The sequence below is a fragment of the Miscanthus floridulus genome, chromosome 1, assembly GCF_019320115.1.
Source record: "Miscanthus floridulus cultivar M001 chromosome 1, ASM1932011v1, whole genome shotgun sequence".
Classification (NCBI taxonomy): Eukaryota; Viridiplantae; Streptophyta; class Magnoliopsida; order Poales; family Poaceae; genus Miscanthus; species Miscanthus floridulus.
In genome coordinates, this window is record NC_089580.1 from 126961275 (window position 1) to 126977194 (window position 15920).

Below are 15920 nucleotides of genomic sequence, written 5' to 3' on the forward strand. Positions count from 1 at the left end.
TAAAAAGTTGTTCTGTAGAAACTATCCATTGGAACTATGGTTTCTATACATAGTGTCTATGAAAATTAATAGGTATAGAAACTATACGTAATTTCTAGCATTGGGACTGCCCTTAGGGTTTAATCTAACCGTTTTTAATTTCACGCCAGCACCCGCCAGATCCTGTTCACGCAAAAACGAGCCGGTTGACTTTGCATGGCTGCTGATCCGATCCTGTATTCCTGTCCTCCGGAGTCCGGATGCAACAAACGTGCATTGTATAGCATTTCTCCTTTTTAAGGCCTCTCCATTCGTCTCCTTCCTCCTCGCCCCCGCCAACACACGACAGCCTTTTCCTTCCGCAACACCCACCACCCACGGGCGCAGCCTCCGACCCGGCGGCATCGATCTCCGCACTGCTCGCGCCCGCCCCCACCCCGCCAGAGCAGAAGCCTTCCATGAGGGTGTCGCTGTCGCGCCGGCGCGGCGCCGGCCGCGTGCTGTGCATCAAGAAGAAGGCCCGCGGCTTCATGTGCGGCTGCGGCGGCACCAAGGCTGTCTCCATCTCCGACGGCACGTCCGAGAAGTCACCAATGGCCACGCCGCAGACCGCCGCATCAACCACTCCCCTTACCGCCATGTCGACCACCACCACCACCACGACCAAGTCGACGAGAAGAGGAGGGAAGAACAGGCCGGTGGCGGCGGCGACGACGTCAACCACGGAGGCTCCCTCCTCGTTATCAGCCTCGTCTTTCTACGCGGACACCACCGACGACGGCGGGCCCAACAGCATGGAGAGCACGCCCAGCCTGTCGGCGCTCCTGCGCCAGCTCGGCGAGCTGGAGCGAAGCGTCCGCTTCCTGCACGCCGCGGGCCCCGCGCCCGCCAGCAACGGAGCGGAGGCCGGCGGCGGCACTGATGGCAACAAGCAGCAGAACGGCGGCAGTCGGCGGCAACGTCGGACAGTGAGCGAGGGCTGCAGCGGCGGGTCCGGGCGGGTGGAGGAGAGCGTGGCGGTGGTGAAGGAGTCGGCGGACCCGCTGGGCGACTTCCGGCGGTCCATGCTGCAGATGATCGTGGAGAATGAGATCGTGGGCGGGGCCGAGCTCCGGGAGCTGCTGCACCGGTTCCTGTCCCTCAACTCGCCGCACCACCACCACCTCATCCTCCGCGCCTTCGCCGAGATCTGGGAGGAGGTCTTCGCCGGGTACGAGCGCACGCCTGACCTCCTTGTCTCCCACCGCAACAAGAAGCAGCATCACCTGGCAACGACGCGTGGTGCTTGATTCAATTCGTCTGTTCATCGATCGATCGATTTCTTGTTCGTGGCTGGGCGGACTTGACTGCAAGGTTTTCGGTAGTTTTTTTTTCGTCGATTTCTTGACGCATTGGTATCATCAAGCGTGCTGTGTACAAACGATTGAACGGACGAGACTACAAGGTTTTCAGTGGGGGGTTTTGTCGATTTCTTGACGCATTGAAATCATCAAGTGTGCTGTACTGCTGTGTACTCCCTCGGTCTAAAGAAAAATGCAATTATGATTTCTCAAAAAGTCAAATAATTTTAGGTTTAATTAAATTTATAAAAAATAGTGACAGATATGCTTGTTATAAGACAACATAAGAATATATTTTCATCATAAACTTATTTTAAGATATAAATATTGATATTATTTTCTATAAACTTAATTAGATTTATTTAAGAAAATTTAAATCAAGAATTACGACTGAGCGGATGAGCCGGCAGGAATACCGAAGGCTCCACGCAACAAATGCCTCTGTGTTTTCTAAGCTGCTTGCAGACTTTCAGTGCAGAAGAGATGGTGTGTGTTTTCTCGTCCACGCACGATCGACGGATCGAGTACGACGTCGCTTTTAGCCGTTGCATTCGTGAAGAATTGACGGATCACGCGACGCAGGACGCCGCACTGCACGGGAAGACAGGGAGATGGCGAACTACATACTACAGATACAGCCGGTGGAAGTGACCAAACGGCCGGAAAGGCGCCGCCCGTGATCCCCGGGGCGCTCGACTCGTTGCTGCGCTGCGCTACTAGTGGGCGTTCGCTCCGTAGTAGGAGTACTACTACAACGGGGCGAAAGCGAAATGATGGTGCTTGCCTTTTGGCGTGCGCGGCAACAGCGCCCGAGGGCAAATGCCCGTCATCCGTCGCCGTCGCACGGCCGCACGCGCGCGTGCCTCAAGGGTGTTTGCGCCGCGTGGTAAAGACGAAGAGATGCGTTGCATCGGTGCTGTCGCACCATCTGGCGGGCTTGATCCAGCCAGCTCTCTCTTTTTTGGAGTTTGAGGAGATGAGCTGTTCTTTTCGGCGAATTCAAGAATGGCCGGCCGGTCGCTAGATCCGAGTTCCAGCTAGGCCATTCCATGCACAGTTGCAGAGCATGAGTGATTGTCGTTGTTACCGTCCGGGAAAATCCAGCGATACTACATGGGCCACAGCTATATCTGCTTCTGGGCCTCCAAGAGAAAAGTTTTACGTATCGGCTGGACTCTTAAGGTCATGTCGAGCCCAAATATCATCCTTTCCCAGACGAAGAAAAATACGAGGCCCATCATAGTTGATCTGAATCTTGTGGAGTGCCTACCAGACCGTGCGAACTCCACTACTCTGCACCACCGCGTAGTCCGTTGCCGACCAAGGCATGGGATTCACTGGTGAATTTCGGTCAGCAGCACAGGCAGTCTGTGGCTGGCATGGCAGCAGTATGGCACCTCGTCCGCGTCCCGGCCGGCTCCAACCCGACGCACGGCACCGCGGCAGGCCCGGTCGCTTTCATTGTATAGCGCCCAGCCGCCCCGCACACACAAGGAAACACAGCAACCAGACCAAACGGGGCGCGCAGTCAACTCCTCGGGCGGCCCCCGCGACTGGCCAAAGGGCCCAGAAAATGCTGCGCGGCCCGGCCCACTCCGCTTCGCCGGCGACAGCCTCCGCCGCCGGCGGCGGCGGCGCGCAGCCGCTGGTGGTGGCGCTCAACTGCCTCGAGGACCCGTCGCTGGAGCAGGAGGCCCTGTCGGGCGCGGCGGCCGTGGAGCACGCGCCGCTCTCGGCGCTCTCCGCGGGGCGCGTCGAGGCCGCCGCCGCCGTGCTGCTCCCGTCGCTCGCCTTCCTCCCGCGCGCCGCGCAGCGGAGGCTCCGGCCGTGGCAGCTGCTGCTCTGCCTCGGCTCGCCGGACCGCGCCGCGGACGCCGCCGCCGCCGCCGAGCTCGGCCTCCGCCTCGTCCACATCGACGCCAACCGCGCCGAGGAGGTCGCCGACACCGTCATGGCGCTCTTCCTGGGCCTCCTCCGCCGCACCCACCTGCTGTCCCGCCACGCCTCCTCGTCGTCCCCGACCGCCGGGTGGCTCGGCTCCGTCCAGCCGCTGTGCCGGGGCATGCGCCGATGCAGGGGGCTCGTGCTGGGCATCATCGGCGTCAACGCCGCCGCGCGGTGCCTGGCCACTCGCAGCCTTGCCTTCCGCATGAGCGTCCACTACTTCGATCCGCTGTACGAGGTACCGGATCTGCCGCTAATACACTTCCATCCTGTGATCTGTGCTGCTAATCCAGTTGCCAGTTTTGGTGTTCTAGGGTTCAAATGCCGTTGTGCGCCGTGACCCGTGGGCATTATTAGTTAACGTGATTTGGAATTTCTGAAATGTGTTAGCAGATGATTGCTCACTAGTTTCCTGCGTCCTTTAATGTAAAGGTGATCTGCCTTTTGGCTTCTAGTGTATCATCACACGCCTACTTGTAGATTCAGTGGTCCTATTTTGTTTTTTTAAGCCTCGTTGTTGGGCATTAGTTGTGGCGGGAGACTTTGGAGTCCAAAGGTTTTAGACTTCCTAGAACTAAAACTGAGTATATGAGATGTGACTTCGGCACTACTACTCGGGAGGAGGAAGATATTAGTTTGGAAGGTCAAGTAATGCCTAGGAAGGATACCTTTCGATATTTAGGATCAATGCTACAGAGAGAGAGAGGGATATTGATGAAGATGTTAGCCATAGAATCAAAGCAGGGTGGATGAAGTGGCGCCAAGCATCTGGTGTCCTATGTGACAAAAGGGTACCACAGAAGCTAAAAGACAAGTTTTATAGGACGGCGATTAGACCTGCTATGTTGTATGTTGCAGAATGTTGGCCTACGAAAAGACGACATGTTCAACAGATAAGTGTCGCGGAAATGCGTATGTTGCGTTGGATTTGCGGTCATACAAGAAGGGATCGAGTTCGGAACGATGATATACGTGATAGATTAGGGGTAGCACCAATTGAAGAAAAGCTTGTCCAACACCGGTTGAGATGGTTTGGACATGTCCAACGGAGATCTCTAGAGGCACCGGTGCGTAGTGGAATCCTAAGCCAGAATAGTAACGTGAAGAGAGGCAGAGGAAGACCGAAGTTGACTTGGGTAGAGGCAATAAAAGGAGACTTGAAAGGATGGAATATACCCAAAGACTTAGCCTTAGATAGGAGTGCTTGGAAAACAGCTATTCACGTGTCTGAACGTTGATTATTACTTCTGCTGGGTTTCAACTCTAGCTTACCCTAACTTGTTTGGGACTTAAAGGCTTTGTTGTTGTTGTTGTTGTTGTTGGGCATTAGTTGAACTTCAGGCATGATTGTGTTTATACCAATACCAATTGATTTCTGGCAACCAGTATGCTGGAGCTTTAGTACCTTTTTCAAAATATATATGGATCTGAATGTGCTGTGGGTTTGCCTGAACTCCTAGTCAAACACTTTGAGAGCTTGACTCTTTTTTCTACCTTTCCACAAGACCTTAGCTAGAGAAATTTACATTCAGGTGACCATATAAAAACATGTGTTGCCATAAGTAAGTCATAGTCAGGTTGATTTGGTTTCAAAAATAAAATCAGTTTAGCTTTATATCCTCAGTTCTGGTACTTTATACTGCAAATTTCATAATATTGCTACAGTTGTATAAGTCTTGATCGTGTTTCTGGATTATTGGACACATGTAATATTGGTGATGAAGTTAAAGCATGATATAGATCTGACTTTGTTAATTGTAATGACATTATGTGAAGGTTACTGGGAAAGTAAAGCGTCCTTCTATTGTATTTCCTTCTGCTGCAAGAAGAATGGATACTCTCAATGATTTGTTAGCAGCAAGTGATCTTGTTTCGCTTCATTGTGCATTGACAAATGATACAACACATATACTTAATGCTGAGCGCCTTCAGCACATAAAACCTGGTAAGACGTGCCTTACTTGCTTCCTTTTTTTTTCTTCTGTATTAGCCTTTCCTTTTGGCAGTCTCATGCTCTCTGCGTTATAATTAGTTTTCTGTTTCATTCTTCATGCTATAAGCCTATAACACACTGTGGATGACTACCTTCTGAATGTTGCAGGAGCGTTCATAGTCAACACTGGTAGCTGTCAGCTCATAGATGATTGTGCACTCAAACAACTCTTGATTGATGGCACTATAGCTGGATGTGCATTAGATGGCGCTGAAGGCCCCCAGTGGATGGAAGCATGGGTATGAAACTGGTTTGTTCTTCCCAATAGGCTTCCTTTGGAATTTTGCTTTTACCAAAGTATATGTTCCATTTCATTTAGCATTTTTTGCAATGTTTGCTACAATATCCAGTTCACTCAATTGCTCCCTGTTTAACATACACGAATAGCTCTGTCATCACGGGGACAGGAAAAAACAAGCGTTACATCAATAGGAAACTTGGTCTTTATACTCTATGGAGTTTTTCTAGTTATAGACTATACAAGCAGTTTCTAGCTCTTAGTTCCAAAAGAATGGAAAAATTAAAAATGGTGTCCTATCAGAGATAAGGACAGGCAACTGATGTGCAATATAGTTTCCTTAACTCTGTGCACTTGCGATGCTTGCTTTACTCATTATGCGCCAATAGGAAAGTCACATTTCTTCTCTAATACAATGAAGCGCAGCTCTCCTGTGTTTTCAAAAAAAAGAGGAAAGTCACCTTTCAACAAATTATTTAATACTAATTATGTGATCATTGATTGCACAGGTGCATGAGATGCCAAATGTATTAATTCTTCCTCGAAGTGCAGACTACAGTGAGGAAGTGTGGATGGAGATTAGAGAGAAAGCAATCTCAATATTGCAGTCCTTTCTCTATGATGGTGTTGTTCCAAACAATGTTATTTCTGATGAAGATGAAGAGATAAGTGAAATGGGATGTGACGATGATCAACTTGGTAAACAAGAAAAAGAACATGCTTTACAGATCTGTGATGGTGAACAGCAAACAGAAGAAAGCCAATTAACTGCAGAATATGACAAGAGAAGAGCCATTTCGCAACCTGAAGAGCCTCAAGCTTCTGCACAATCTCATAGTATTGGCTCCAGATTTGAAGGGAGGCGCAGCCGATCTGGAAAGAAAGGGAAAAAGAGACCTGCTCGCCGCAGATCACAACAGAAAATGGATGAATTGTCAACTGTAGAAGGTGGAAGTAACTATTCTTCACGCAGAGATGATGATAACCAAGTGCTAAGTTCTAGTTCACGATTTGCATCACCTGAGGACTCCAAAAATAAACACAAGTCTTCTGTTGAATCTCCAATGGAGATAATTTCTGAAAATAAGTTGCCTGCAGGGCTTGGTAGAAAGCCTCCTGAGAAGCTAAAAGAAGGTTTTGTTATTGCTCTAAAGACAAGAGATAATCCAGGTTTTTATGTTTCAAGAGAGAGGGTCGCTGGCGGTGGATGGTGTCTTGATGTGATACCAAATGCTACAAAGAGGGATCCTGCTGCTCAGTTTTTAGTCACTTTCAGAAACAAGGTATTGTTATTTTTTCCTGCCTTTCTTTTTCTATCCTTTGTTTTTACTTGAACCGCTAATTTGGATACTGTACACATACAGATATCGATAATACGTTTTATGCTCTTTAGGACACTATGGGACTGCGATCTTTTGTTGCTGGAGGCAGACTATTACAGGTATCACCTTTTAAATGACTGTTATTAGAAAATGAGCTCATTATATTCCTATGTTTTCATAGTTAGTGAAGTAGGGAGGATACTAGGTAACCACCTATGCTCTGTTTGTGTTTGGTAGCTAGTGACTTATGAATGTTATTGAGCATATGCATTCACATCCGTATTGATCCTACGATTATTGGCACTTTTGTTCCTTGCTCAAAGTTATCTACTTGAATGCATGATTTGTTACAGTGTTGTTATCTGCTAAACTGCTCTCCTTGCTTCATCCTTTTAGTTGTTTTTGATGAAGTACATGTGTGTGTTTTCATGCTTGCTTCATATCTGCAACGTTAAAAGGTTGAGAAATGTAACTACTAGGTTTCGTTTGTACTAAATCACCCATGATCCATATAGCCCCATATTCAATGTAGAAGGAATTGAAAAGATACATATACCCCCATTGTAGGGTCGAGATGGCGGACTAGGGGGAGGGGGTTAAATAGTCATTTCTAAAAATTAAATATGTCGGCTAACCGAAATAAAAACGGAATTAAAACTACTAGTCTAGCCAAGACTACACCCCTCTATCTAAGTTCACAAGCACCTTATAAAGATCCTAATTAGACAACAAAGGTGCTGGGCTAGCTAGAGCTCACCTAATCAATTCTAGTAGCAAGGTCACACAAACCTACGCAACTAGTACTTTGGCAACCGAGAGCGCTCCTACACAAACTAGTGAAGCAAAAGCACAAAGCTTCTAAGCTCGCTAGCAAAGCTCAATAACAAGGCAACTAATGCCAAATTGGAGAGCACAAATTACTTAGCTACACAAACTAAGCAATGCAACTAACAAGGCTACTCAAGCCAAATTAGTTGCGCAAGGGAGCTACTTCTATGCTACACAAGCAAGAAGGTAACTAGCAAGCTACACAAGCTAACTAATTACCAGAGCAACTACACAAGCACAATGAATGTGAAAGTAATTACAAGCTTGTGTAAGGGGATTGCAAACCAACGGGAAGAGGATGACACAGTGATTTTTCTCCCGAGATTCACTTAGTTGCCACCAAGCTAGTCCCCGTTGTATCGACCGTTCACTTGGTGGTTCGACGGCTAATCTGCACCACTCGCCAAGCCCACACGTTGGGCACCGCAAGAACCTACCTAAAAAGTGAGGGTAGCTCAATAACACGCTTAACTAGAGTTGCACTTCGCGGCTCCCGTGAGGTGAGCACAATATCCCTCACAATCACTTCTCTGGAGCACCGCACAATCTTCTTTGCGTGCTTCAACGGAGACCACCACCAAGCCGTCTAGGAGGTGGCAACCTCCAAGGGTAACAAGCACCACCGGCTTGCAACTCGATCACCTAGTGCCACTAGATACAACCTCACGATGCAATCGCACTAGAATCGCACTCACAGTCAATTGGATGATCAGTATCAAGCGTATATCAGTTAGAGGGCTCTCAAACACATCTACACAAGCCACCAAGGCTTAAGGGTGCTCAGCAACCAGCCCATGGCCGAGCTCCACCTCTATTTATAGCCCCAAGCCAAATAGAGCCGTTGGAGCAAAGTTGCTGGTTTCTGCGAGGGCACCGGACACGGCGGTGCCCCTCCCAACGGTTAAATTCCAGACCAGACAGGGTGGCGGTGGCCCCGCCCTAGGCCAGTCACCCGAAACACCCCCTCTCTGGATAAAAGGGGCGGTGGACCGCCATCACCATGGCGGTGACCAGCCCCACTGCAGCTGCTCTCGGGTAAAAAGGGGCGGTGCCCCCGACGGTGCACTGGACACCCCCGGGCGGTGCCATCGCCCTCCCCATGGCGGTGCACATCGGCTAGGGCGGTGCCCGCCCTTTCTCTGAACTGAAGTCAGGTGGGCACCGCCCTAGGGGTGGCGGTGCCACCGGACACAGCGGCGGTGCCAGCCCAACAACACCCTCTCGGCCTTGTCCAGACGGTCACTGCCACAGGGGTGGCGGTGCACCGGACAGGGCATGGCGGTGCCCCCCAGGGTAGCACTTTGAGCCCGGTTTCGCCTCCTTTCTTCACCTTTTGACTTATCCTTTGCAAATGTGCTAACACCACCAAGTGTACACCACCATGTGTATATGTGTTAGCTTTTCACAAACATTTTTCTAAAGGATTAGTCTCTCAATTCACCACGCCACTCGATTCTAACACGTATGTAAAGTTAGATTGCTCAAGTGGCACTAGATGACCGATATGCAAACAAGTTTGTCCCTCTTGACAGTACGACCATCTATCCTAAACCCGGTCATGCACCTCTACATAACCTTTGACCGGTGAAATGAAATGCCCTATAGGTTACACCTTTGCCTTGCGCATTCCATTCCATCTCCTCCAATGTTGAGGCAACACATGTACCAACCATATCATAAATAATATGATCCACTTCATATCATCACGTGACCTTGTTGGTTCGTCGATCTTGACCTCATTTGCTTTTCACCGTTGTCTTCGTTCATCGGCGCCAAGTCTTGCTTAAGCTTCACCACCACGCGGTCCATCGCTCCAAAGCCTTCAACTTGCCCTTTACGCTTGCAACCGGTCCATCAAGCCAAGTCTTGTTTTGATCTTCTCCACCTTAGTTACATGACTCAATGTCATGTCTCATATGCAATGAGCTCCTTCATCACATGTGTGAGCTTTGCAACAAATCCAAGCCATTTCACCTCCATGGCATAGGTTGCTCACACATGATGTACTTGTGGACTAATCTGTGTATCTCATATTTAAACGCATTAGTCCACCTAGGTTGTCACTCAATTAACAAAAACCAAACAAGGACCTTTCAACACACCCCCCCCCCCCCCCCCCCCCCCCCCCCCCCCCAAACACACACACACACACAAAGTTCCCCTATCCATCTGCATTTAGTGTGCACTACATTTTACAAGATACTTCCTCTTTATTCAGTTCAGTTAGCAACCAAAATAATTGGGGTGGTTCATGAGACAGAGTGACAGACATGTAATTTGGCAGCATAAAGCAGATTAGTTAGTGGCATGTAGCCATCTCATGTTTATCTTAATAACCTCCCAAGTCAAAGTTTGTCAAATGCCAAATAAAAGAGAATGAGAAGTAAATGTCTTCATTTTGTAAAGTGAAATATTTGATCATTGATGTTGTGGTATTTATAAATGTTGGACTGGTTTTTATTGCACTGTCAGGCTAATAATAAGATGGAGTTCGTCTTCACAAGTCATTCTTTTGATGTTTGTGAGAGCTGGATGCTGGAAGGGTCCCTTTCAGAATGCTGCAAACTGGTTAATCGCAAAAATTCTTTGGTACGTTCATTTGTCGCTGCCATTCTAAGCAGGATGAACTTAACATTACACAAATATCCCCATTAGTTAGACAAAATGAAATACTTGCACTGATTCTATGTGTTGTTTATACCTTACCCGGTGGTTAATTTTTTTTTTCTGTAGGCCGTACTTGAAGTCTATATTGAGGTCCTTGGAGCTCCGAGTGAAGATGGTGTCGTTCGGTGGCTTGATTAATACATCAGGGCTATGCTATATCTAGAGAATACTTTAAGGGTTAGGTCTTCTCTGAGTTTCCCTCTTGCCAAGTCTCAGTTTTGGTTGTTGTTCTACTGCATAGACCCGCAGCGCGCAGTCATTTAATTTTTCGATTGTCTGCTTGTTGTAAGATATGTGTGTAAGTTAATTATACAGAATGACAAGCACAGTCACTACTCCCTGTTCAATTCAGTACGATTGTATGCACTTGTGGATTGCTTAGCTAATTTATATTGCTTTTTTTACTAATAGATAGGATCAATGTATATACCACAATGAATATTACATGATCACTTCAGTAGCAAGGTGCACAGGATTTTCAGCCTCATGTCCTACCAGCCAGTCATTTCTTCATCTGCTTGGCCTTTGCCTTTTCCTTCTCCTTCTCCTTCTGGATCTCTTCCTGCCATAGCACGGGCCAGTTGGCCCGAGCCTCGTCGATGCCGAGCAGCGAGCCTTCCTTGTCGGGGTCCCAGCTAGCCGACAGCGTGCCGTAGGCGATGCCGAGTGCCGACGTGCCGAAGGCGACGAGGATGGTAAGCAGCGGCACCCACGACGGCACCACCACCCCCTGGCCGCGCTTGAGCGCGTCGTACACGTTGAGCAGCGCGACGCCCGTCGCCATGGGAAGGCCCACCGTGAACGCGATCCGGCGCAGGATGCGGTCGAACATGGGCTGCGGAAGCTCGTCGTCGCCGTCGACCTCGCTGCTGCTGCTGTTGCCGCCGTCATCTCGCTTCGCAAGCGACGCTTCTTCCATCATCAGGAGCTGCTGCTGCCGGTCCTGCAGGTCCTGCTGCCGCCGCCGCTCCTGTTGCTTCTCCTTCCGGGTGGTCTTCTTGGACGGCGCCGCGTCGCCGGTGCCGAAGCTGCTGTCCGTGGCTGCCGAGCGGATGGTTGGGGCGCGTCGTCGTCTGGAGAGTGGTGAGAGGCTGGATTGTGTGGAGTGAAGAGCCCATGGGTGGGGTGGTTTTGCGGTCGGGGCAGCCGCTTGGTGGAGTAAGGCGGCCATGTCTATCCTCCGCGTAGTTTCACCGTCGAAGACGACGACGACGAAGAGCTCTCTCGCGCGGTATGGTGTTTCAGTGCGTGGTTTCGCCGATGATAAATGGCCTTATCATCGCCTTGAGCGAGTTGTGGCGCGTAGTGCATGTGTTGGAGATAAGATAATGCTTTTGGTTTTGATGAAAGAATATCTCGTGTGGACCCACAGAAACTATCTCGTGTCAGCAAGCGCAGGCCCACCTGATAGTGAAAAAGGCGATGCTCTTTTTTGAAAGATAAGAACAGGCCGCTGTCGAAGCTGGCGGTCCTGGTGCCGACGCAGTGCGCTTCGAATCCCGCCGGCGATGTCGACGACCACCGGTACAAGAGGCGTTCGCACCATCACGAATCACGAATTCACACCCCTCTGCTGCGGATGGGCGCGTGGTGCGCGTAGCGAGCAGCAGTCGAAAGCACGCTGAGTGAAACGTTACTGACACTGCGGGCGGTGGGGGTGGAATGGTGGATGACAGGAACAACGACGGTCGACGCTGCCGCCTACGGGCTACGGCCGCAGGGTCTGAGTTGCTGCTGCGCATCTGCTAGAGCATGGCCTTTTCGTGTAAGCCATCTGAGGTTTGCATCAAGCTAAGCCCGATCAATCGAGGCCAGAGCGGTTCATTCGGGTACGGCGCAGCGCCATGTGATGGCTCGTGCAGGTGCAGCGGACCAGCGGTGGTTATATCCAGCAAGGAGTCGTAAACGCACTAGTTTCTTCCTTCACAAAGTGGCAACTGGCAAGGCAGACTGTACCTTTGTTAGGTTTAGATCATGCAAAAGAGGGGCTGACGGAGGATTAGGCCCTGTTCGGATGAATTAGGACTAGTGATTAGTTGAGCCCTGTTTGGATTCCTAGGCTAATAAGTACTACCATCTTACCCCTGAACCTCAGCCAAGAGGACCACTGAATCGGAACCGCGCGGTCCTGCCGATCTGTGAACTGAACTGAATACAATCTTACAACGCAATAGATTACAACTTGTACCAAAACATTTTGCTATTATTAGCATCCCAGTGTCCCAGACTATAGCCCTGCCTCCCGTAGCCTCCCATCACGGCATCACCTGCTGCGTTCGCGTTCGTAGCTATCTGACTCCCGAGGAGACAGATCCCGCGCGAGCTTGAATTCCTGCAGGTGGTTAATATCAGAACGAGAACACTGTGAAGCTCAAGCTTTACATGGGTTCTGGCGTACGTCTCTGAGAATCTGGTCGTCTTCGAGCATATGAACCACATGCGGCATGGTGGGTCTCTGGCTGCCGTCCGGGTCGACGCACCGGAGCGCGGCGAGGACTGCCCGCTTCAGCGCCTTGGACGGGGGCCGCTCCGGCAGCCTGGGGTCCAGCACCTCCTCCACCCTTCGCTCCGCGACCATGCGCTTCAGCCACTCCACCAGGTTCACCTGAAGGGAGCAGCGATTTAGCATTGCCACAATGGCTTGGCAGCAATTTTGTACATACGCATGGGAGCTGGTAGTGGTAGCCCACCTCATGGGTTGGTCTAGTGTAGTCCACCGGAGTCCTGCCGGTTATGACCTCCATCACGAGCACTCCGAAGCTGTACACGTCGCTCCTCTCGTTCAGCATTCCGGTCTTGGCGTACTCCGGTGCCACATACCTGCAATGCAGCAAATGCAGTAGCCGATAATGAACTCGAACAACAGCACTCCCTGCGAAAACAGAGGAAACCAACACAACACTGACCCGAACGTTCCCATGACACGAGTGGTAACGTAGGATCTCTCAGAGCAGAGAAGCTTGGCGAGCCCGAAATCCGACACCTTGGCGTTCCACTGCCGGTCCAGGAGAATGTTGCTGGATTTGATGTCGCGGTGAACTATCTTGGGCTCCAGACCCTCATGGAGATAGGCCAGCCTGAAACGTCAGGAACTGTACATGAGAAACTGCACAATTCAGTTTTCCACTGTAGTAATAACAAATTAGGTACAGAGTAGAGAGGGCCAGACAGGCAGACAATGTTGCTTTCAGACGCAGCTTGCTATTACTTCCCTATAATCATGCCCATTAAACTAGTACTGTTGTGCCGTGTCAACAAAGTTTTAATGTTTTCTGGCCATCATAACTTCAGTCCGGACATTAGATGGGCAGGCAAACTAGTACGGATAAAGCAAAGCAAAAGAAAGCGTTACCCTTTAGCCGTTCCAAGGAGTATGCGCATCCTGATGTCCCAGGTCAGTGGGCTGATTTCACTGTCATCATGGTGCAGCCACCTATCCAGATTGCTGTTCTCTATGTACTGGTAAACGAGCATCCTGATGATGGGGGGACACAACAACTCTTTGGATCAAAATACTGTCAATGAGGCTCAATTATGTCTCCTTTAAATCGAATGGTAATGGTAATTTGCACTGTACCTGCAAGCTCCCTCGCTGCAGTAGCCGAGCAAACTGACCAGGTTCTTGTGCCGGACACGCCCGATCGTATGAACCTCCATCCTAAAATTTTTCTCGGCCTGACCCCTGATTAACAAGTACACAACAACTGATGATTTTATTTTGTTTTTTTCCCTTTCTTTAACTGATGAATGATACCATCACTGGCGTGGCTATGCGCTACATCTGACACTGATCTGAAGAATGGATAAGAGTTTGAATTTGTTGTGTTCAGGAGGATACGAGAAGCAATTTAATCCAAATTGAGACCTACACCTATACCAACCATCTCTGCTCTTGCGGCCAACCGAGAAGAAGCGCATATTTAGTGATAAACTTTTCAAAAATGAAATGGGTGATTTTTCAGCATGAAATCCAGCAAATTAAAAATCGGTAACAGAAAATACGATCGTAAGCCCCCAACCAGACTAGAAAAGTTTTGCGTGTGAGTTTTGTTCACGCTTCGGATCCAACCGGACAAATCTCGAAGCGGAGGGAAGAAGTTAACCTGTTGTTGTGGAGGTTTTTGATGGCGACGGCGGTGCCGTCGCGGAGCACGCCCCTGAATACGACGCCGTACCCGCCTTCCCCCATCACGTTCGCGGCGGCGAGCCCGCCCGTGGCCTCCTCCATCTCACGGCGCGTGTACCGCCGGCCCCACCCGCGCCGCGCCGCCGCCTCTGGAACCTCTGCATCATCGCTGCCGCCGCCGTGGTCGCTCTCGGTGCTGCTGTCGCCGTCGCCGCCGCAGCCGCTGCTCGGGGCCGTCTCGCCGCTTGTCCTCGCGAAATGCTCCGCGAGGATCAGCGGCGCCTCCTGCTCCGCCTTGATGGCCTCGATCGGCGGCTGTTCGAACGAAGCGGCGGGGCGCCACCGAGCGGCGGCAGCCTCCTCGACGTCCTTGTTGGCCGGCGCCGGCGGCGGCATTGGCACTGCTTGATGTTGATGATGCGCATGCACGCGGTGCTTGAGGGACTTGCTGGCGCCGGGCCGGTGCGGGCACGGGGCCAGGCGAGGCGTGCGGCGCCGGCAGCTGCAGCGCCGGCAGAGGCACACGATGAGGCAGAGAAGGGCGAGGGCGGCCGCCGCGGCGCCTGCGGCGACGAGGACCCAGGCGCGGAGGCCGAGGACAGGGGTGCGCTGCGAGAGCCAGTCGACTCTCGGGACGCCGACGCCCAACACGGACGCCGGCGCCGTGGCCCCCTGCTGCTGCCTGTGCTGTGGATGGAGATGGTGACGCGGCGCAGGTGTGGAACGCGGGTGGCGGCCCTGGGGGCTGCTCGCCACGCCCACGCGCCGCGCGGTGTGCAGGGGTAGCGCCCTCGGAGTCGGAGCAGTCATGGCTGCGCGCCGACGCTGAGCCGTGGAAACTCGTGGAGTTGTAGCTGTAGGTTCGGTTTCCATTTAATTAGGGCTTTCCAGTTAATGGGACTCCCGTTTAGATCGACTTGAAACTATAGTTCAACTTTGTTACACAATCGCGAACACTCCTACACACAAGGGAGCCCCGTTGCCGACTTTGCCGTTGGTTACTTGTGGAGTGATTTTTTCTTTAGTCACAAAAGTAGGGGTAGCATTTGTATGCAAGCACGTATACTCACACCTGTCTCTATGCATATTAGCACCTCCGACCATATAGCATCTCCAAAACTCTTTCTAAAATTTATTTTCTAAATCATCGTTTGGAGAGCCATTTACGTAAAAATCGTTTTCTATATTTTTTCGCTCACCAACAGCTTTTCTATATCTTGTGCACACTCTATAGAGTCATTTTCGCTATCTATCTTTGGCTAACGAGAAGTCCGGAATAGAAGATAGCTATATTTGGATAATCATTTAAAGAAATTGTTGGAGAGTATTTTTTTCATCAAAATCTCTATTCCTAAGAGCATCTCCAAGAGACTCTTTATGTCTTTCCTAGTTTAAAGGAATAGAGATTTTAATGAAAAAATATCCTCCAACGACCTCTTCAATAGAATGTCCAAATATGGACAACCTCTATTCCGAATATCTC

The 15920-nt window shown here is 50.4% G+C and overlaps 4 protein-coding genes across 4 annotated transcripts; 2 read left to right on the forward strand and 2 right to left on the reverse strand.

Annotated features, from left to right (window-relative positions):
- Positions 1-277: 277 nt before the first annotated feature.
- LOC136540591 (transcription repressor OFP8-like) lies at positions 278-1816 on the forward strand. Its single transcript, XM_066532596.1, has one exon. It carries the CDS (start codon positions 438-440, stop codon positions 1266-1268), a length of 831 nt encoding a protein of 276 aa, XP_066388693.1. The 5' UTR covers positions 278-437; the 3' UTR covers positions 1269-1816.
- A 977-nt stretch (positions 1817-2793) lies between these two features.
- On the forward strand, positions 2794-10687 carry LOC136540572 (C-terminal binding protein AN-like). Its single transcript, XM_066532574.1, has 7 exons — positions 2794-3501; positions 5040-5208; positions 5365-5495; positions 6004-6777; positions 6888-6935; positions 10117-10233; positions 10378-10687. The coding sequence occupies exons 1-7, from the start codon at positions 2893-2895 to the stop codon at positions 10447-10449; spliced, it is 1920 nt and encodes a 639-aa protein (XP_066388671.1). The 5' UTR covers positions 2794-2892; the 3' UTR covers positions 10450-10687.
- On the reverse strand, positions 10686-12010 carry LOC136540601 (protein PAM68, chloroplastic-like). Its single transcript, XM_066532607.1, has one exon. The coding sequence runs from the start codon at positions 11480-11482 to the stop codon at positions 10814-10816; it is 669 nt and encodes a 222-aa protein (XP_066388704.1). The 5' UTR covers positions 11483-12010; the 3' UTR covers positions 10686-10813.
- A 409-nt stretch (positions 12011-12419) lies between these two features.
- Positions 12420-15412, reverse strand: LOC136540582 (probable serine/threonine-protein kinase At1g01540). Its single transcript, XM_066532587.1, has 7 exons — positions 14415-15412; positions 13889-13993; positions 13664-13786; positions 13218-13388; positions 13002-13131; positions 12710-12916; positions 12420-12643 (listed from the first exon to the last, which is right to left on the reverse strand). Exons 1-7 carry the CDS (start codon positions 15308-15310, stop codon positions 12575-12577), a joined length of 1701 nt encoding a protein of 566 aa, XP_066388684.1. The 5' UTR covers positions 15311-15412; the 3' UTR covers positions 12420-12574.
- Between the last annotated feature and the right edge of the window lie 508 nt (positions 15413-15920).